At 36.3% G+C, this 23,764-nt stretch overlaps 1 protein-coding gene across 1 annotated transcript; it reads left to right on the top strand.

Annotated features, from left to right (window-relative positions):
- Positions 1 to 1,689: 1,689 nt before the first annotated feature.
- Positions 1,690 to 18,829, top strand: LOC107774648 (putative protease Do-like 14; the record flags this gene model as incomplete). The annotated part of the gene is made up of 9 exons (XM_016594257.2): positions 1,690 to 1,816; positions 1,913 to 2,098; positions 2,421 to 2,545; positions 10,274 to 10,485; positions 10,717 to 10,798; positions 15,055 to 15,197; positions 15,675 to 15,795; positions 16,748 to 16,840; positions 18,272 to 18,829. Coding segments are annotated over 9 exons (1,206 nt in total), but the record flags the coding sequence as incomplete, so codon positions are not given.
- Positions 18,830 to 23,764: the final 4,935 nt, after the last annotated feature.

Raw genomic sequence — 23,764 nt, 5'->3', positions numbered from 1 at the left:
ACTAAATAATTTCAGCATCTTCTGCTGAAGTTTTTGAAAAAGCTTTATGACAAAACTAATGAATCCAGGACAAAAAAACTTCAGCTTAGTTAGTGCTGAAGCTTTTACAAATGAACTAAATAACTTCAGCATCTTCTGCTGAAGTTTTTGAAAAAGCTTATCCATGACAAAAAAACTTCATCTTATTTAGTGATGAAGTTTTTATAAATGAACTAAATAACTTCAGCATCTTCTGCTGAAGTTTTTGAAAAAGCTTAATGACAAAACTAATGAATCCAGGACAAAAAAACTTCAGCTTATTTAGTGCAATTACAAACAAAAACTTCAGCAAATAGAAAACAAAACTTTAGCTACTATGCTTAAGTTCAGCAATTACAAACAAAAACTTCAGCACACTTGGTTCAACAATTTTTGCTATTTCAGGCCCGTCTAAAGCTGTATTGTGGTCTAGGCCCAGATCGGGACCGACCCAGGTCCGCGAGCCAACATGGGCTTTGGGCTAAACGGGCTGGCCCATATGGTCCGGGCCCAAGCGGTCCTAGGAGCCCACTATGGGCCGGTCCAGCATGGAGAGACTGCGAGCCCGGGACCGTTTAGCCTGAGACCGGCTGACGGGCCTAGGCCGGTTCAACCGGGCCTAACGGGCCCAACGACTATTTTTAGCACCTTGTTGTGTTCATTCCATTGGGGGGAGGAAGACTAAGAAAGATATTTCCATTTTTTTTAATGTCGTAATAATAAAAATTATAAGGTATTCCCTTGAATATTTCTTTACAATTTTTTTGTGTTTAAATTTGAATTAGAAGATTTAAGTCATAATTATATAATATAATTTACAAGAAATTGCCTTAGATAAAATTTTTTTTTAAAAAAATAGCCCAGAACACTTAGACCCGTTTAGGCCCGTTTACCCGACCCACTTAGCCCGGGCCCATGTGGGCTTAGGACCACAGTGGGCCGGTTCCATCCTCCAGAACCGTTAAGTCCGAGACCACTTGGGCCTGGCCCGCTAGAGCCCGGGCCCGTTTGGCCCGGCCCGTTTAGCTCATTTAGGCTCGGGCCCGGACCACATAACAGCCTTAGGCCAGTCTATTAGAATGCTGAAGTTTTGCGTGATTACCTTTGCTACTTTAGTCGTGTATGCTAAAATTACGCAAAAAAATAAGTATACTTGTAATTTTTTTTTGTAAAGCGGGCTTGACCCAAAAATGGGTATAAGAAGGAATGACAACTAAGTGGTGCCTTAGTCCCAAGTGTCGGTTCAAGAAGGAAACTACTTTTTCTGGGTTTTGCAGAGTGGGGGTTTTAGAGTGGAGTGTGGAGCATCCCCAATTAACTGCTCAAACCTCCTTCCCAATAATCAATTGAACCGAATATCTAATTGGCATATCAAGCACTCATGAAACGGTTTCTGGTACAACACTTCCCAAATTCCTCAAAATTTTCATATATCTTGATAATACAATCGTTTTCCGTCTTTTTGAGTAAAACTTTTTAACTGTTGTGCAGAAAAAATTATCAGATTGCGGCGACAAATCCTTCATTCCTTGTATTAGCTTTGGCAGCAGCTGGATCAACAGTAGTTTTTACTGGCAACGGGACCAGTTCAAGTGAGCATTTTAATTAAGATTTTTGCTATACTTCTAACTTTTTCTAGCGATCAAATGTGCCCTAAATTTCTGATAGAGGTCCATTTCAGGATCAATTTCGGTTTCAGTACCGCAACCTTTAAAAGATACTTTGACATTGCATTGGACGTATTTGAAAGACAAAGTTCTTCGTCCTGCTTTTCTTGCCGGGGATCCATCGCAACTTTGTATGTTGTCATAAATTTTTGTTTTCCGAATTGTAATTTCTCGTACTTTGTTTTGTTTTTGTTTTTAAATTCAACTGATACCCCACTTAATTTTAGGTATTGTCCCATTATCTTTTGCTAGAACTGGTTTGGACCCACCTGAGAATGTGAAGAAAGAAGGTAGTGGGGAAGATGGAGATGATGAGAAGAAACATAAATGTTGTAATTGTTTCGGACGAGATACTATTGCCAATGCAGCTGCTGCCGTTGGTCCTGCTGTTGTTAATATTTCTGTTTCAAGGGGTATGCTTTTTAACTATATTTGCTTAATTACTCCTCCCTTCCAATTTTATGTCATTCTTTCTGTATTAGTAAGTCCTAAGATGTTGACATAATCCATTTTTGTACAACTTTCGCAACTTATAAAAATCTATGTTTTTAAAATAATCAAATTTTAGCTTTGATGTAATATTTTCTCGATCAGACTAACTTTTAACCATTTCTTGAATATTTCTTCTACTATCATTTAGTGTATAATACTGTCATGCGAAATGGGATGGACAGAGTTTTCAATATGGGGACTGCCTGTAATATGCTATAACGTATATTTTTGGTCCTTTTGTAGGCTTTCACGGGTTGAGCGCTGGAAGGAGTATAGGATCAGGAACTATAATTGATGCTGACGGCACTATTTTGACTTGTGCTCATGTGGTCGATTTTCAAGGCTTGAGTATTTCATCAAAAGGAAAGGTCAGTGTGTTGTAATGTGTTGATGCAAACATTTCGGGGACAAAGCGTCATTCCTGTCACATTACTGCGATGCCGTTACATTCAATCAATTATGTCCTATTGTGCTTATGTTAGAGATGGTTGCCTTATGTTGGTGGTTAACTTTCTGATTCAAGAGAATGAGCTTCTTTCTCTGGTATGTTCATCAAATGGACTTCGATATAGGTTACGCCTGTTGCTTTTTGCTCCAAAGTGTGCATGGAACTTTGCATTATTGCTTCACACTTCTTCACATTAAAATACTTTTACATTCTTGTTGCTTATTCTAATCGTGCTTCCTAGGACTAAGAATAGATGTGCAAGTAGGGGTGTATTTATGATTATGGGTATGGGTATGGGTTCACGTGAACCCATGCTCATCTCTCTAAATCATGGATAACAATGCTATAATATGTCAAGATTACTTGAACGTACATGTGGGCACCCAAGCTCAAAGAGTTCTATGCAATGATTATTGGGTGCACCTTAAGGTGAAGTCGGAGTTTTAAATCTCACGTCTATCTTGTTTTTTTCTTTTTGTTTCTCTAGAATTAGGTTGAGAATCAAATCTTATGTCTATCTTGTTGCTTCTTTCTTTCTTTTTCTAAAATTGGGTCAATCAAGAGGGGATGGGCATGTCTTGTATCCCTTCTGGCGTTTCAATTAAGTACTTTTTTGTTTTTCTTTCTTTCTTTATTAGTTTATTCTTTCAAAATTCCCAAGTCATACATCCAAATCAGAATCATAGGATAGAAAGGCAGAATGCTCTCAAGCACCTTTCTCGAGGCTGACGTTTTCTAGCCTTCCTTTTCTTCAACCATTCTTTCATGGGAAAATTCCGGCGGTTTAGGCTGGAATTTATTCCCGTCTTCAGTTATTTTCGACAAAGTAATGCTTGTTCAGAACATGAAAGAAGATAAGATTTATTATAATGCATGTTTTAAATCATATGACATCACAAGGAGATGCTCCAGGGCGGAGAAGTGGTTTGATTGGGTTGAACGTAGCAGGAATTTAATAAGACAAGTTACTATCATCATAAATGTTGTTAAATGGATAGTTTATGTATTTAATATGGCATCTAAGGAGCAAAAGAAGACAGTGAAGAGGTGGAACAAGAAGGATCACTTTGCAGTGTTCTTCTGCATTCCCAAATACAATGAGCATGGTAGATACATCAGCTTTATTGCTATTCAAGGAGAAAGCAAATCTATCATTATTACATCGGAGACTACATATAAGGAAGGGTGGGGACATATAGTCTTAAGATATCCACTTTCATTAATGTTCCAGAAAAAGAAAAGGTGCTATCTCTCTTCAGCAACCTTCAAGTGGAGTCTTCTTTCATGGAAGCCTTTAGAAACAACAGATGGACGACAGAAGGGGCAAATGTTTCGCCGATCAGAAGGAGCAGCTCTAGAATATTTATTGTGGCACAACAGTCTCAGACAAAGATCTATTGGGTAGATGCCTTGTCGGCAGATTTCAGGAATCAGTTCAGGAAACTATGACTTTGAACGATGTCCGGAGATGGGGCCTGTAACTCATGGAAATCAGCATGGGGGTTAATGTCTTTGAGATGTAAGATCATCAATTTCTGTTTGAACTTCCATCAAGAAGATACCTAAATACGTCTTGTCTGAATGGAGTTGGAGGAAGTCGAAGTGGAAGCTTGAATGGTGGAGCCCTACCACTGGTTGCTGGCCAAATGAAGTTGAAAGAAACTAGGTTTGGATAAGGTTGCTGGGATTACCTATGGATGTATGATCTCAGAAGGTATTCAAATAATAGGGGTCCGTTGTGGGGGATGGACCGAAACAGAGAACGAGAATACTCTAAAACATCATCTCCACTGGGCACGCATTAAAGTATAGAAGTTCTGAGAGATATCGAGGTGGAAAGGGATGGATTTTTGTATACCATTCCAATCTGGTGTGAAATTCCAGTGACACTGAAGACCAGAATCTTTCTTGGAGATGGAGATAGGGAAAGACCTTTGGATGATACGAGGAGTCTATCCTATATAGGGGGAGAAGTGACTTATTAGGCGTAGCAAGGGCTAGGTCACATGGGCACGTCGAAAGAAGGGAGAATTTTGAAAAGGGAACATGTGGGGTAAGTGGGTCTGGAAAGAAAGTGTTTAATGCTCAAGTACATGGACTATTAAAGAGTAAGGAGAATCTGGACCTTGACAATTTGGGCCCAAACCTGAAATATAACGATTTAGTGGGCACGTGCTCCACTTCAGACGCAGTGGCTGGACCCGTTAATGAAAGTATTGCGCCGATTCAATGGCCCATCCGACAAGGATCTTCTAGTCATCAGCCCAACTTTTGTTCCACAAACTCCAACTCTGGAAGAATCGATATTTATCTTGATAGAACATGAGGCAGAGATAGAGAACTTTCATTTGATATCATGTTTTGGGAGTTCAACTCTTCTTCTCTTTCTACCGACTCTAGTCTAGTTCCAGAAGAAGGTCTGCTCCAGACCCCTCACATAGACATGCAATCGACCATAGAGATGGACAATGTTGAACTCACTAGAGCAGGGGAATCAAGCAAAAATGATAATGGTAACAACTAGTTGGTCGTGTTTGGGAAATTGACTACAAGCATTGATGAAGAAGCCACTCCAATAGAAATTCAAGTTCAAAGGGTAGAATCAGAAGCTTCACTATGGGTGCATTTGAATGTACTCAAATTAAGCAAACAATTTGGGGTTAATTTTGAAAGGTGTGAATGGGAAGCCATTTCTTTATTTATGAAGATCAATAGCAGGAGGCACAAGAAATGGAGGACCCCATAATCTGAAATTTTCCTACAACCAAATCAAAAGGCAAGAGACAATTGGAAGGTCTAAAATTAGGTATTCAATACAAATATGGGCAAACTAAGGTTAGGGGGAGAGGCAACCTTAAAGTAGATTAATGAAAATAAGTATATATTTGTGGAATGAATGGAGATCAAATGATAGAGAAAAAGTGGGAGTTATTAAAACTGCTCTTAATGAATCGATATGTGATGTAGTGGTTCTTCAAGAAACAAAGATAGAAGGAGATATAACCTATATTGCCAGACATTTATGGGGGAGCAGATGGGTGGATTTTGTTAACCTTGAAGCTATGGTACCAATGGTGGAATTTTTAGCATGTGGGATAAAAGGATACTTCAAAGGGAGGTGATTACTACTGTAAATCAGTGCATCACTTGTAAATTAACTGCTATAGCTAATGGTTTTCATGGTTTATCATTGGGGTCTATGCATCAACTTCCAGAATTGAGAGGCAAGACTTATGGTGGGAGCTGGCAGCTTCAAGAGGTCTTTGTAGTGGCCCATGGGTGGTTTGTGGTGATTTCAATACAACGAGAGATTCAAATGAAAAGAGCAATCATCACCACCTCACTAGAGCTTTGAAGAAATTCTTTGATTCAATTAATGATCTACAACTAGTTGATCCTCCACTTTTTGGGGTCTGCTTCACTTGGAACAAGGGAACAACCAGGGGATTGCTTCAAAAATTGATAGGTTTCTTTTTATCACTGAATGAGATGAATTTTTCAGGAATATCAGACAGTCTACTTTGCCAAGAATCACATCTGATACATCTGATCACTTCTTGTGGTGATTGGGAACAAAGAAAATCATACTTTAAATTTGCCAGTTGGTGGTTGGAGGTAGTAGAGATGGTTAAGGAATGGTGGTCATCTTTTATAGTCCAGGGTTATCCAGATTATATTTTAGCAACAAAGACTTTTAAAAGTTAAGCTGAATAAGTGGAATGCTGCGAACTTTGGGGATCTAACAAGGAGGAAAACATAGCTTTTGAACCAATTAGCCATTCTTGATGTTTTGAAAGAAGGAAGTAAAGCAACCAATAGCCTTTTTACCTACTCTGCCTTTCAGCGGGTGAGCAAAACAAAGAAACCTCACTGATGATGAATTGATACACGAAGCCAACACAACATTGGACTTTGAGGAAATCCCCTAATATGAAGAGTCATCATGGAGGCAAAAATTCAGAATTCTATGGTTAAAACAGGGGATAAGAACACAGTTTTTTTAATAAGATAGACAATGCACACAAAAGATACAACACCATAGACAAGCAGAAGATCAATGGGGTTGAAGTCACTAATCCAGTTGGGATCAAAGAAGAAATTATATCTTTTTATAAACAGTTATACTCTGAGTCAGAAGCATGAAGGCCTAATTGTAACCTTCAGAATCCTGCTTCAATAACGTCGAAGGAACAAAACTGGTTGGAGAGACCTTTTGAGGACAAGAAGTTCTCAATAATATAAGGCTTTGTGCTGTTGTAGATAACTACTGACCCGGAAGGCTTCTCAGTGGGGTTTTTCATTACTTGCTGGGATTTTTTGATGGATGACATCCTACAAACCATGGCCAATTTTCACTCTCTGAGAATCTTTGAGAAGAGCCTAAATCCCACTTATATGGCTCTTATAAGTTATACCCAAGAAGAATGGAGCCAAAGAATTGAGAGATTTCAGACCAATTAATCTGATCGGCAACATCTACAAGATTATCTCCAATATTTTAGCGGAAAGACTCACAAAGGCAATAGATTAGATTGTGAACAAGCATCAAATGACTTTTATCAAACGAAGACGGATTATTGATGCTACCCTTATAGCCAATGAGTGTCGAAAAAGAGAAGAAATCAGGGATCTTGTGCAAATTACATATTGAAAAGGCATTTGATCATGTAATTGGAGGTATTTGATCAATATTCTGAGAATTTTGGGATTTGAATGAATGGCTCAAATGGATCTTCTTTTGCATTAGCATAGTGTAGTTCTCTGTCCTTACTAATGGATCTTCTGAAGGCTTCTTCCCTTTAATGAGGGGTTTAAGACAAAGAGATCCTGAGGGGATTGGGTCTCCTTTTTCACATCTTAAGAACAGTCTTTTATCTTTGATTGCTTTTTGGTGCACTCATATAGCCCCTACTTGTATAGAAGATTGGGCGTCATTTGTAGAGAATCATGTTCTGATGTAAATTCTGTACTTTTTGGTATACTTCTTGTATACGGGAGTTTTTCTCCCTTTTGATTAATACAATTTACCTTATAAAAAAAAACCTTTTCTTTTCATACTAGCCATGGAAGGGTTAAGCAATATACTGAGAATTTCCACGGCTACCAGATGCTTGAAGGGTTTTATAGTCCAGAACAGGAACACCAATATGGAGATTTCACACTTGTTGTATGATGATGATGCATTAATTCTTTATGATGCTGAACCCGCTCAGTTAATGCATTTTAGGTTGGTCCTCACAATTTTTTAAAGCATCTCGTTAATTGGAGAAAGAGTTTGCTGGTACCAATTAATGCAATTGCAGGTAGTCCAATTCTAGCAGGGATTTTGGGTTGTGAAGTAGGAACTTTACCAACCAAATATTTGGGATTATCACTGAGTTCTAAGAACAAAGCTGCAGAAATATGGGAAGGGGTACTTGATAAATGTGAGAAAAGACTTACAAGAAGGACAACTCAGTACTAATCCCTAGGGGAAAGGATCATTTTGGTAAGCATTGTCTTGGATTCCCTTCCCACATGTATTATGTCCTTATTGCCTTTTCCAGTCAAAGTAAGGAAGAGAATTGACCAGCTGAGAATGAACTTCATTTGGGAAGGCAACAGAGAACCCAAAGGCCTTCATCTTGTTAACTGGAAGGCTCTTATTTCAAGCAAGAGAGTTGGAGGTTTAGGCATTAGAAATATAATAGCCTTTGGCCAAGCTTCTAAAATCAGCCTATTTTGAGAAGTGCTTTTTCGCAGAAGTACTTTTGGGGAGAAACAGTTTGTGTTTCGGCTAATTAATTTGAAAAATACTTTTGAGCAGTAATTAGTGTTTGGTCAAGCTTTTAAAAAGTGCTTCTGGGGAGAAGCTATTTTTTTCTGCTTCTCCAAAACTGCTTCTGCTTCTACCCAAAAGCATTTTTTTTTCCTTCAAAAACTTTGCCAAACACCTGAACTTTGAAAAAAAATACTTTTTTTAGGAGAAGCTTGGCCAAATAGACTGTAAGTCTGGTTAACAAAAGTCTCTTAATGAAATGACTTTGGAGATACAACACTGGAAAACAAGCATTATGGAACAGGTTATCAAGTGCAGGTATGAGCAGTGAGGACACTAGAGTACCAATCCAGTGAGAACTTATGGAGTTAGCAACAGGAAATACATTAGGAACCTATGGGAGGAGTTTTCAGCAAACATAGGTTTTAAGATGGAGATGGAAGGATCGTCTCTTTCTGGAATGATGATTGGCTTGGGCATGGAGCGTTGAAAGACCTCTTTCCTAATCTATTTATCCTTTCAGCTTCACCTAATACCACAATAAAAGAATCTTGGAGCCCCCATGGAACTTAACTTTCAGAAGGTTTCTCTTCCCAGAGTTACTGAAATTCTCAAAATGCTAGAAGGTTGCAGGATTGGATGGGGAAGAGGACTCTCTTACATGCAAAGGAGGCAGTAACTCAAAATCCATAGTTAGAGCAGCATACACCTATCTTTCATCTATTGGCAGCCCAACACCCCTAGCCTTGGAAAAGGATATGAAGATCAGAGTACCATTCAAAGTTATATGTTTTTCATGGTTAGTGGTAAGAAAAGCCTACCTCACACTGGAAATTCTACGGAGAAGAGGTATTCAGACCAATTCTACATTCTTTCTATGCTTGCTGGATGCTGAAACCAATGAACATCTGTTCCTACACTGCGTTACTAAACAACTTTGGCAGCTCTTCTTAACACTAGCTGGAACTGTTTGGGGTGATGCCTAAAGACATTATTGGCCTGATATGTAGCTGGAACAGTATAAAAGGAAGAACTTGTCACAAGGTATGATGGAAGATTGTTCCAGCTTGCATATGGTGGACAGTTTGAAGGAGAGGAACGCAAGATGTTTTGAAGGTGAGAGCAGCTCATCCCAGAAAATCAAGGGTTCGTGCATTTCTCTTTTTCATGTTTGGTGTAAAGAACAATTGGTAGATGATGCAGAATCATTGCTAGACTTTTTTGACTCCTTGTAAGAATTGCAGGGGTTTTCTTCTTGTAATTATTAGATACTAGCCCTATTTTGGTTGTTGATGATAAAATTATTACCCTTTCTCAACAAATAAATTAAATTCCCAAGTCTAATAAATTGAAATTCCCAAGTCTATAATTTAATTGAATGTCTTTATCAAAAATTGCGATAGTGGAGGATGTAGCATATAGGCAATGGGTTCACCCGATCCTAACAATTTCGGTACAAATTATAGATGTATGCATATGTGGAAAATCACTAAAACTACCCAAAAAAATACTTTTAAACCTATAATTTTCAAAGTATAATGAATTCATGGTAAGAATGCAAAAGTTGAATGCATCAAATGTTAATCCTGAATCTACCTCCTCGTAATAGTGTACCCATGTTCTTGAAATCCTGAATATGCCGTTGTATGCAAGTGGATCTCGGGTTGTGTTTCTTTCCTCTGTTTTTATTTTTTGGTTGTAATTAGCGTGTTTGATCTTCTGTCTTGGACCTTGAAATCCGAAGGATGATCCTCTTCTTTTTCTTTTTGAGTGGTATGCATGGGTCATTATGTTAAAGTAGCTTGTCCATATCTATCTATCACCTGTATTCTTTCGCTGTTGTCCTTATTTCAATTGTGTGTAAGTCAATTTTGAAAACCTTTTTTGTAGGTTGATGTGACTTTGCAAGATGGCCGTGTATTTGAGGGTACTGTGGTCAATGCCGATCTACATTCTGATATTGCAATTGTAAAGATAAAATCCAAAACTCCACTTCCAACTGCCAAACTTGGCACTTCAAACATGCTTCGCCCTGGGGATTGGGTGGTGGCTATGGGTTGCCCCCTCTCCCTTCAAAATACAATTACAGCAGGCATTGTGAGGTAATATGAGCAGAAAGCAACATGGAAATTTCTTTTGTTTCTTTAGTAGTGGTGCAAAACTATTTGTTTCATGAAGTTTCATTCGAAGATAAGTTTGTATGGGCATGCAGAATAACATGAACCAAAGAAATGTCCACTGCTGTCAGTCCTAATTATCTCTACTTTGAGTAGATGTTGCATAAATGATTAATCTTTATTGATCCCAATTTTTTCTTTCCCTGTTCCATGTAGCTGTGTCGATCGTAAAAGTAGTGATCTTGGACTTGGGGGCATGCGGCGAGAGTATTTACAGACTGATTGTGCTATTAATGCCGTAAGTTACTCATAGTTTATGTATATATTTGCATATTTCTAATGTTCCTTGCTCTTTGGATTTCTTTATTTTGGAGGTGGGGTGGGGGGTTTCGGTAGTTGGTGGCAAATCATATTTAATTTTTCCATGAGAAGCACATCAAACGATGAGCTTTCAAGACTTTACTAGTTGAGAGAGCAAATGAATAATGCTGGTAATGAAGTGTAATTTTCACCGTCAGTATGTGTAGGATTAGAGTCCTATTCTCTCTCTAATCTAAGCTTATCAACATCTGCAGTCTCAATGCATTAGAGTACATAATGTTCTTTAAGGATATTGGCTGTCAATGGAATTTGTGCAACTTGAATATTTTTCCTTTCCTTTTCACAGCAAGAAGCTTCGGTAAAGGATTGTGGCCTTAGTCATCCCACCTCAACAACCAACCTCCTCGTCAGGTTTAGCATTTGAGATTACTCATCATCCATATAGTCTTCTTCCCTACAAATAATAGATTTTAGTTTTTGTAGTTCTATACGAAGTGCAGGTTTTTGAGGGATATACAATTGCATAATGCTAATCAGATACATAACATAGCTTACTTTGCTTTGATCTATTTCTCGTTGAACCTTAGCACCCTATGGTGTTGATTGTCCCCTGTTAAGTGGATTTAGAGCTTCTTAGAAAGTGTACTTCTGGGAACTTAATGTCCTATTTGCAGAAGACAATCCCCAGTTGAAAGTTAGATACAACCAAATCTCTCTTTTTGGATGTTATAGCGAAGTGCTGTTATAGAGAACATATATTATAACATAACTTAAAAATTGGTTCCGAAAAAAGCTTGGCTTTTATAGTGAAGTATTGTTATATAGAGATGCTGTTATAGAGAAGTATGACTAACCAAGAAAACTTTAGCAGTAGTGCTTCCTTAGGATCAATCATGTCATCCAAAAGCGACACATTCTGAAACTATATCTGATTAAATCTGAACTGAAGTCTGGTACGGTTATGTCTTAAGATTCCAAGAAGTTTCGTTTCTTTCACATGATTGTGTATGATTAATATAGGCAATTGTGCAACTTTGCCAAATGTGTATTGCCAAGGAAAACATTTGGGTATCCAGAACTTTTCATAATCAGGTGGAATGATATTTTCTGAAATTAGCAGTGCCATTCCATTTTATATGAAGTTAGATAGTTATGTAAATAACATGAACAGAGGCGGATTTAGGGGTTCGTCAAAAAATTACATTGTGTATATAAGGTAAAATCTGTTTTCTACCTCTATATATTATGTGTTGAATCCCCTTGATATAGCCCAAAAGCATAGCTTAATGGTCAAGGGGATTCAAAACCTTTGTAAGGTCATTGGTTCTATTCCCACTGGCTACAACCTTTTTTTAATTTTTTTCTTTTTTGAATCCCCTTAGCGGAAATCCTGTCTCCGCCATTGAACGTGAATTAGTCCTAGTCCCACATAGAATAGGAGTAGGATATGTATTATATAAATAGGGCTCCTTGTATTATAATTGAATAGAATATTAATAATATATTTTTCTTCAGTGTTTTCTCACATGGTATCTGAGCAATTAGTGAGAAATCTCTGATGTGCAGTAACCAGCGAGTCCGGGATAGTCACCGTGCCTTTTTTTCGATGAACTACGAAAAGTAACACCACCAATAGGTGCGGAATTCTCAGGCGACCAAACCCTAGAAAACCACATCGGCATAACCCTATCCACGCGCCCTCAAGCGCCTGAAAACCCTCTGACGTCGGCGACGCGTCAGACCCATGCGCCGGCACGTGACACGTTTTCCGGCCATTTTTGAAAAAGTTTCTTAAGGACAGCTGTCTCGTCTAGTAATTCCGAGCCTACCCATCCAATTTAAACCAAATTCCGACAATTTTTATTTTTTCTGGCATAAATAGTGCACCTTTTCCGGCGTGATCGACGCTTTTTTTTTTCCTGTTGTGAACAGTGTTTTCTCGGATATTTCTTCAGTTTTTCACTATTTCAAGTGAAGAACTTGGTTGCCAGAGGTCGTCTTTTCCTTTCCAACTCCGTCTAACTAAGAAGAAAAAAAAGGGAAGTCTCCAGCTTAACTTGTTCTGATTTGGCATTCTATGGTTAACCATACAAGTTTTAGTCAAAAATTTGAGAAAATTTGTTGTAGCCAAATGGGATCCAATACTATGAATAGTTGGATGGTTTCTCTACCGGATTATATTGAGTTCCTTCAGTACAAAGCATATAAACTGACATCTTCAGATACCTTCCGTTCAAATAGGTAATAGCGTGACTTGTGTCTCCTAATCTTCATCCTCCGATTCTTGGGATAATATAGGTGCTCCAGTTATATTATTTAGCCGTGAATTTAAGAATGCGGATAACACGGATTTATATTAAGTAGTATACTAAATAATTCAAATTTTATTTTTTTATTAATCAATTTTTTTAGATATACACCAAGATGATGTTCAATAAAAGAAAGTTATACTACAAGATCGCATTGATCATCCAAAACTCCTGCCAACTCTCTACACAAAATGGATGTCATGTTTACGCCTAAAGTAAATGAAACAAGGGTTCTTTTAACTTTTAGTACAGAATTCTCAAAAAGTTCTTCTATTCCTCTCTTTTATATTAGCTAAACAATACATAACGGAATGCTGTTCCATAATTTCTTCTCGTAGCATCTAATTTTTTATCGTGCAGCTTATGCATGTCTCTTCTAAATACTGCAAACTTACTATCTGTATAATTAAATATCAGTGGCTTAAATTTTTCAGTGACATACAGTTTAGACATAAATATTTAGTCTTTAAGCCTAGATATTTATTTATGCAATAGTAAGGGAAAGAGACAATAAACAAATGCTCCCTGTATCCAAAATACAACGTATTATTATCCCTTTTGGATAATCTATATATATTTCTATTTCCAGACAGAGAACTTTTGTTCTTGCGCTTTTGCATATTTCTTAAAACTCAAACTGACTCACAGGTATTAAACCATTTATGTAAAGAAAAGGGCAGCCCGATGCACTAAGCTCTCGCTATGCACGAGGTCGGGGGAAGGGCGGGACCACAAGGGTCTATGTAAACCATTTATGTACTAAGAAAAATTCCATTCATCAAGAAATTATTTTATACCCACTTATGTTGTCCCTCACATTTGAATATGATATACTCCCGATCTTGCTTTAACAGCCATGGGCTATAACTAAGAAACCTGATTTGGGTTTTGGGACTAGAAGTAATTTTCTGGAATCTGCCGATAAACATGTGGTCCCAAAAATTGCTGCTGTGAAGGTTCCCTTGAATCAATAACTGTTGGTAAACTGCAAATTATGCCAATTGTCTACATTCTTTTTTCTGGGTGACCAACTAATTGGGATTAAACTTTAGTTGTTATTGTAGCACTCAGATCGTTTATTTTGGTCCAGTGTTTGTCAGATGCCTATTTGGTCTAGTTAGAGACTTGTATTAGATAAGTGGGAGATTTTAATAATCTTAATTGAAAAACACTCCCAATAATATATATATTGGAATGAGGGATTCGTAGGGAGTCAAATGTTTATTCGAGCCAACTACTTCGGGACTGAGACGTACTTGTTAATTGCTTGATACCTTTTGAGGCTCAGAGGCGATGGGTCGTCCTCTCCCCTTACAGTTGAATATGGGAAGGAGAAAATCACTGGTTGATATTAATGGATCTAATTTACTTCATCGGGGAAAAAAAAAACCACTGGTTGACTGAGAGCTTTGAGACATTGGATTTTACACCTGCTTAAGGGGCAGGCAAAGGAGATATTATCATTTTCTTATTTTTATAAATAAAGAGAGGCGTAGGAGCAATATATCAGGAGGGAGCAGGAAAAGTTGATTGTTGAGGAGTGTGTGTGGAATGGCATCGTAATGTCAGAATTTCTTATTGCCTTCTTATTGGGCTAATTTTCCTGCATAATGCAATCCTGTATGTAAGTCGAACAGCCGTTTGACAGATCGAAACGGTGGAAAAATGTTCTAATTGTGTTGACATCTGCATGGATCTACGAAATCCTGAGAAGCATGTCTTGCTTTATTATCTCTGCCAGATTGACTGGATTATGATAGATAAAAAATTTTCCTCTTTTCAGCTTCAGTTTTCAAAATATGAAACTACCAATTATGTTTTGACATAGATAAAAAAATTTCCTCTTTTCAGCTTCAGTTTTCAAAATATGAAACTACCTATTTTGTTTTGACATATAACATAACTTCGTCTTTCCCCAATGTAGGGCAATTCTGGAGGACCTCTTGTAAATGTCGACGGAGAAGTAATCGGAGTTAATATCATGAAAGTATTGGCAGCTGATGGTTTGGGCTTTGCTGTACCAATTGATTCTGTTACCAAGATTATAGATCACTTCAAGAAAAGGGGGTATGATATCAAAACACTATAGTTGTCGTCAGGTGCTAAATTATCAGCATTTTGTGTAGGCTTGATTTTAACATCTCCTTCCCCTTCTCCCCCTCTCCCTGATTCACTCGCATTAACAGGAAAAATCAAAAGATATGAATACTGAATAAATTGAAAGATCCAAATGCAGACATAGAGCCACAGAGGCTCTGTCACTGTGTTGAATGGATATTTGGAGATTTTGTGAACATTTCTACCATAATTTTAGTGACATCTATTTGTTCTTTATCTCTGTTGGCTTTCAAGGACGCATTTCTTCTCTTGTCTCACAAACTTGTACTAATTGATAAGAACCAATAAGTTTCCATGTAATCATTCTTCTTGCATGGGCATCTACGAGTTACTCCTTCCTTTTCTGAGGTATTTGAGACTCTTTTTTGATTGATTTTGAGACTTTTCATTAAAAAAAATTTAATAATGGAATTTGATCTTACACAGGAGAGTTATTCGACCTTGGTTGGGTTTGAAAATGCTCGATCTTAATGATATGGTTGTTGCACAGCTTCAGGAAAGAGATCCATCTTTTCCAAAAGTCAACAAGGGAGTTCTTGTATCAATGGTATGGCATCTTGAGTTTTTCCTCTTCCCTTATTTATAGATTGTTCTTTTATCTGGTGAAGGAACGGTGGTAGGCTCTCTTTTACATACCTTAGGGGCAGATATTATGTGCATTACAGCTTGCGCAGAAACAACTCTGGTACATTTTTTTTTTATGGGGAAGAAAAAAATATTTCGCGTCATGGACCCAAAACTAATTTAACGAGAACATCTTTACCGTCTGAACTTGTTTCGTTGGCTGTAAAAAGCTTTCTTTGTTTATCATTTGATTTGTGGCATTTGCCAGGGAAAATTCAGATTTACACGTGTGGCAGCTCAAACATGAGCGTTCAGCTTTTCTTTAGTTTGGCTTATTCTATTTTTTGATCAAACCTAGAATCAGCTTCCTGCCTGGAACTTCCCTATTATGTTTATGAATGCTGCTACACAGATGGATGTTAGGCTGGTGTTTAACCATCACCAGCTTTGTCACCACAATTTTTTATTGTTGATGATCAGTGATATCGGGCATTTGCACTATTACAATGACAATAAATTTCATTGTCTTGTTTTTCTTCATATACTAGTACATCTCTGAATAGATCTCCGTGTTATAAATTTGAAGGAGCACTGGCGTGAGGTACATGTCTTTGCCATTTGTTTGTGTATGGGGTTTGAACTGTGACATTAAACTTCAAGTTAATTTATTTCATGGATTCTTAGGCACTAATGCTGCATCGTGAATCTTTAGTCTTTAGATATTCACCCTTTTGATGCTTTGGTGTTATCATGAGACCTGCCAATCATTTTCGCTGTCATTTTACTGTATAGGGTGGATGTTAATGTAGTAAAGTAGTGAACATACATGTTGATCTTTTTCTGGGTTATGTACATAACTTATTGGCTCTCTTTGGACCTTTACATGTTTGTCTGTTGAATATGTTTTTGAGACAGTGAATCATTTATTTTCGCAGGTGACTCCAGGGTCCCCTGCTGATCGTGCTGGATTTCACCCTAGTGACGTGGTTGTTGAATTTGATGGAAAGCCTGTTGGGAGTATAAAGGAGGTAAAATCACCTTAAGAGCCATAATGTTAATGACGTCCGGTTGGAGGGACCAAAAGGGCAAAATGAAAAGAATAAAAAATTGATAATTTTCCACCTGCAGATTAGGCGATCTACAAGTTTCTTATTTCTTTGTAATACTTCTCGGGGAGGTGTATTTTTATGGTTTGCAAAATACCAGATGACATTTTATTATCTCCTCTAAGTACGTACACAACCTGATTTCCCTCAGCTGATACTTGCTATATTTGTATTAATCACCAGAACCTGGTCAGAGTTTATAGCCATTACCTTCTCATTTCACACACTACCACTTTGAGCCCTTTTGCTTAGGATTTTCTTCTGAAGACCAGTTGCTTCATGTAAAGATAACTCTACCCTTACTTCCAGCTGGCACATTGTCGAAAGCCCTTCCTTCCTTATCGTTATTTGTGTAATTATTAATTGTCCTACCTTTTTCTCATTGTTTTACTTGTCAAATGCTGCCTTTTCCACCTATGGCTACCACCCTAGCATGCATAAACCTCCTTTGAAAAAGTCTCATACGCACACACCAAAGAAAGAAAAAGCACCTAGAACTCGAGACAAGGCAATGATTGGGTGCTTTTGTCACTGCTTTTCTTTTTATTTTTGTGTTTCTTTTGGAGGGGAAGCGGTAGGTGGGTTGATTGTGGAATTGGGGTTCTGGATCTGGGGGGTAGAAGGCTCCAATAAAAACAGGAAGAGTTAGGTGTCAATATGCTTGCTTCAGAGCAACTGCGCTGGAAAAGCAGCATAGAAGAAGATGGTGAGATTCTTGTAGTTCCATCTAGCGTCTAGTAAATTCTTCATTCCCACAAATATTCTGAAAATCTCATTCCAGCAAAATGGAAACTTCAAAATGGTTTAACAGCCTTCAGTTTCTTCCTCCTTGCTATTGGGGCGAAGGAGCAGTAGATGTGCTTTACTGATAAAAAGGGAAAAGGGCTACCTGGTGCACAAAACATTCCGGATTCACACAAGGTCCGGGGGAGGGCTGCGCCCCAGAGAGTGTAATGTAGGCACCCTATCCTGAGACAAGCATCAATGGTTGATTCCACGGCTCAAACCGGTGATCTATAGGTCACATGGAGACAACTTTACCATTGCTCCAAGGCGCCCCTTCTACGTGCTTTACTGATAATCAGGGTAATTTTGACTGTTACAGTGCAGGTGTCATGGTTACTCTGCAAATATTTGTAGTTGAAAATGAAAAGACAAATATTCATTCTACTGATGAAAAGTTAAGACATTCATGTGAAGTGCAAAATTTGAAACCTGAGTGATGGTATATAATGACAATTACCTGCGATATATTATTATTTTAATTGGTTGATTGGCTCTTATATAATAATAATTACCGGCATTGCTCTGTACTAAGCACTAGTGACTTTTAATTCTCTGATTTTGCTACAGATCATTGATATAATGGGCGAAAACCTTGGAAAACAATTGAAAGCTGTGGTGAAAAGAGCGAATAATGCTACTGCCACCTTGACTGTGATTCCAGAAGAAGCCAATCCTGACATGTGAAATGACCATTTTGCTTTTGTTCCTACAATGTGGCCTGTGAGTTCAACCACTTTCCGTCACTGGCCTGCTACCTCGTTGAAGTTGATTCAGAACCAATTCCATGTGTGTCAATTTCTCTGGGTACATATTTCCTTACTGTGCATAACTGTACTATGCCAATGGTCTTCTTTTGGCTAATGTTCCGTTATGCCACATTCATCGGGTATTGGTGGAAGAATTTAGGTTGAAGGAATATTTTCCCATGTAATTGGTGACACAAATTAGGAAGATTAGATTCTGAACACATTGATCGTGTTATGGAGAACGCGACAAATGCTTCCAAAGGACTTCTCCTCTAGGGTTTGCCTTTTCTACCATCATTTAGAAATACGAGGGAAGATACTGTGCTATGGCAACCTAATAAGAGGTTAGTAGACAAAATGAACATGACATCCAATTCTATTCCCCTTTGTCCAATGTATATCATCTATACTGTATTAGAACAGGAACCCTAAGAGATAAGTTAAATTACAAATATACCCCTTATATATCTGAATACACTATTAAATGAAAAAAAACTAACGCCACTTATGCGACTTATCGGTAAAATATTTAAATGACCAGGCAGCACTTGACTTTTTGCTCCAGTAAGCAACCCCTTAGTTTGCTTCATTTTCCACATACCATCGGCATCTGTCTTTGTTTTTGTCTGTCTACTTTTACTGGTTTATCTTTACCAATCATTCGTCGATTCTCAACTATTATCTTTTACCTGTTGATCATGCTAATTGTGTTTTAGTTTGAGCGCTTCTCCATTATAGCTTTGGTTGTTCAGCTTTTCTGGCGAGTTTTCTCCGGACTTTGTCCTTGGTTATTAATGTTTGTACAGTTGATTGATGTTAAATATTGTAAACCTTTGATGCTTTTTCCTTCAAAATTATTGATCTTAAAACCTTTATTAAGTTATCTATAATTTGTGCTACTATTTTTTATGTTGGAACTTGGATAGTAGATGCACATTTTTTCCTGTTTTTTCTCCAGTTTTCTTGGTGGAAACGTGTACATGCATATGGTTAATCATTTTCGGATATATTTGTTGTCACTTAATCTGTATTCCTTGTGGGTTTCCTTGCATTTCGATTGTCTAGATCTATTTGTCAATTAGGGAATAATACTGATGCCCATGATGTGTTTGATAAAATTTCCCATAGGAAAACCTTCCTTACTGCTTTAGGAGATGAGATGACACCATTAACAGTACAGTGCTAGTGCTACTACTGCACTAATACTATAGAACCAACTCTGCTTGGTGAATGTTTCCGTCCGTTCACCAACAGTGTAGCCTTTTCGTCGATTCGACTTTAGCATTATTCTCAGATACGTACTACTCCCTCTGTTCCAGTTAAAAAAAGAATGATCCTTTTTAAAATTTGGTAATAATTTAGCTTAAATTTACAATTCTAGCCTTATGAGATGCTTTTATAACCACACAAATGTTTTGGGTCCCTTTATCACTTGTTTAGGACCAAATTTCAAAAGTCTTCATATTTTCTTTAACCTCCGCGCTGGGAGAGTATGTTTTTATAAAACCTTCGTCTGCCACTATTTAAGAGCTGAACTCTTGGAGAATAGTCATATATTTGTTATCATCACATAAATGAGCCAATCCCATCTTACTATGCGCAATTTCTAGCTGACTTGTCCTTTCCTTCCTTCCCCACCCATACAGCCCTATTTAGAAAAAAGTGCATCCACTTCGCTGACTTTGTTGGAATAACACTGTACATACATGAGTATAATTAGCTAAAATAATAGGGGGATTTGTATGTATATCCGCTTTTTGGGTTACGTTTTAACTTGTGCCCGATTTGCATCTTTTCCAAAAGTCATCCGGGTATCTTAATACCCAATTCAATTTAAATTAAGGGAAAAAAAACATAAATATACAAAATTTAAGAAAATATTTCGCAAACATAGCAGCAATAGGTATTTATGAGAATAGTTTTTAAAAAGGGAGCAACCATGTAAAAATTTCTATATTGATTGGATTCGGAAAAACCATCTTCCAACTAATTTGTAGCTATGGGCTTTTGACTTGATGTCCTTTGGTTCATCAGTATCGCAAGAAAAAAAATGGATTATTATATCTATCAAATAACTGGATAATCAAATTTTGGACTCTATTTATGGATATGCAGTTGGATCCACAGAAGAAAGCACTTACAACTTACATTCGGTATTTATATTGAAGAATAATCTCTTACTCTGTGCTGGTTGCTTTTATAAATTGTCACTGCTCATAAAGAACTAATCAGAAAACGAAAGATCATTATCCAAAATATGTACATAAAATGCTGCACTTCATTCATCCAAAATTAAGGAAAAAAACAAACAAGTAGTTCTGTGTTTTCCTATTTCAGTATCATTTGGAGAACCAAATTACTTTTGCCAATATAACAAAAAATTAAACTTTAAAATATTGGGGTTGTAGGCTTGTAGCACAACGTAAAAGAATTTTATTTAATAAAATGAATTAGTTCCAAAAATCAACATAAATGTCCAATGTATTATTCGAAGTGTCAAAATGGGATAATATATTACTGACTTTTTTTTTATAGCTAAATTATGGTACAATACATACAGTCTAACAAAATCTAATCTATGATAGCTTTTCAGATGTTTTACCTTTCTGTTTGCCTTGCCGGCATTTTAACGGGTCGAAACAACCAAACGAAAGACGAAGCATTAAAATAGAGAATTACCTGCAAGGGATGAAGAAACTTTCAGAATAGAAATAAAAGAGAGAAATTGCTGAACAGTATTGAAATTAAAAAGAGATTAAGTAATTAAATTGAACTACGAGCTTCTTCAAGAGTACTACAACACAATTTCGTCAGCGACTCTCCTCCCTTAAGCAAGTTTGAACATAATTAAAACACGTGTCCCCATGATGTTATCATCAATAGCTACTCCTACAAATATTTTTAGTTTCTTTTATAAAAAAAAATAACGCAGTAGTATTTTCTTTATTTCAGATACTGGATTTAAGTTATAATGATGAAAACTTCAGAATTATGTTAATATTTTTATTTTAAATTATAGTAATAATTTGATTATAAATTTTGTTGATATTTACTTGATGGAATGAAACCCGTCTATTCTACATATTTCTTTCTTAGCGTTCTTAGTAAATGTCTCCATTTGTTTAAAAATTACTTATTTATTCTGATTAGTCTGAACTTACTCTTTCTTTGAATTTACAAAGTTGAAAATCGTACTTCTCTTACAGCTTGTTTAGTTGGTTGTTACTAGGGGTGTACAGAGGAAACTGACAAACTGCATCAATCCGATAATCCGAGTCAAATCGTGAAAAAAAATCCGATTATAATTTGGTTTGGTGTTGGAAAAAAAAACCCTGACCATAATTGGTTTGATTTTGTTTTAACTAAAGAAAGTCAAACCGAAACCAAACCAACCCGACATTACATATATAGAAATTTTAGATATATTTAATATATAAATATACTTATTGTGATGTAATTTATAAATATTTCTTTAAAAAATTCATAATTTTATCTTTTAAAGTATTATTTCAACGTTGGACTTAGAATTTTTGCGTGTTCCAATAAGTTTTATAGCCATTAACATTAGTAAATTAAATAATGCTAACAAAAGCCCGAACCAAAATCAAGTCAATATTAATGCTAATAAAAGACATTCAATTTCAATACTACGAACGAGAATGTATTGAATATCTATTTTTTGTTTTGCAATAATTTAGATAAAAATGCATAAACTATTTTTATTTTTTCTTTAGCGTTTAGTCATGTAATTAATACTCCCTTATTAGTCTATTTATTTTAGCATGACTTAATACTTTTAGATTATGTTTATTTTTATTATGGCTTTTTAATTAGCAATATTTATATTACATAATTTTATTGTCTTTATTGTTGAATATTTTAGGATAATGCCCCATGACACATCTCATATTTTGTATTATTTTCTTGGAAAATACTTTATATAGTTGTATCTTATTAGGATTAAAGAAATATTTTTGAACACAATTTATATGTTTTGTTCTACGAGATTTTATCGGAAAAAAAACCTCGAAAAAATTCGAATAAACCGAGAAAAATCAAGAGTGAAAAACCCGAGTTTTATTGGTTTGGTTTGGTCTTTGATTTAATAACCCAACACAATTGGTTTGGTTTGGTACTTGTAAAATCCGAACCAACCCGATCTATGTACACCCCTAGTTGTTTCCCATTGTACTGTATTTTATTGTAATTCCAAAACAATGTTGTTTTGATTAAAGGGCAATTCGGTGCACTAGGCTCCCGCTATGCGCGAGGTCCAGGGAAGGGCCGGATCATAAGGGTCTATTGTAAGCATCCTCACCCTGCATTTGTACAAGAGGTTGTTTCCACGGCGCAAACCCGTGACTTCCTGGTCACATGGCACCAACTTTACCAGTTACGCCAAGGCTCTCCTTCAATGTTTGTTATGGTTATTTATTTAAAATTGATCGTATTATATTGTTAAATTTATTGCTCCGGAAAAACGAAAAATCCCATTTTATGAAACAATCAATTTGATGTGGTGGGATTGTTTCCTATATTTTCTTCAATTATGCCCTTTCTTATTATTCCATAATTTTATTTTATCCTTAATTTTATTTTTAACTCAAAATCTCCAACCTATTGACCTACTTTGTTTTCGTCCATCTTGTCCAGAATTGGTTTGTGCCATGCTTTTCATACAAATCTACGTTCGTTTTTTGTCTCTTTCCATAGTTCTATGATTATTATTTTATTTTTTGGGCTTTTCTCACTTTTAATTCGTGCCAGAAACTATTTATATTTGATAGCCAAAAAAATGCATAAATTTGTATAATTTTTGTTTATAACATATATATACAAAATTATTAATTTTTCTGCTATTACTTTGAAAACCGCTATACAGTGTTATTTTTTTCCCCTAATGGTTGTTAACCTTTTTCTGTAGATTTTGTTATTATTTTCAAGCTACATAATTGGTGATAAATTATTAGAGAGATCTTGTTGAATTATTTTTATGCGTAATTCTTGATAACTTTAATATTTTAAAAAATAATTGGAGGTATTTCAGTAAACTTATCCGTTACAGTACATTACAATACAGTCAAACCAAACAACAAAAATATTATTTAACAACAGCAAACAATACAATCTATCCAAACATAATATTCATAAAGCATTACAATACGGTACAATCCAGTACAATACAATATATATTATAAAACGATGGATAACAATAATCTAAATAGAGTGTTACTTAGTAAATTGTAACATTTAATTATTAACGCTTGAGCGCTCATAAAATTATAACATTAAAATAAGAAAATATCCAAAGAGA

Source organism: Nicotiana tabacum, chromosome 20 (genome assembly GCF_000715075.1).
Source record: "Nicotiana tabacum cultivar K326 chromosome 20, ASM71507v2, whole genome shotgun sequence".
Classification (NCBI taxonomy): domain Eukaryota; kingdom Viridiplantae; phylum Streptophyta; class Magnoliopsida; order Solanales; family Solanaceae; genus Nicotiana; species Nicotiana tabacum.
Note: the sequence above shows the minus strand (reverse complement) of the source record. Positions and strands in the feature narration are given on the sequence as shown.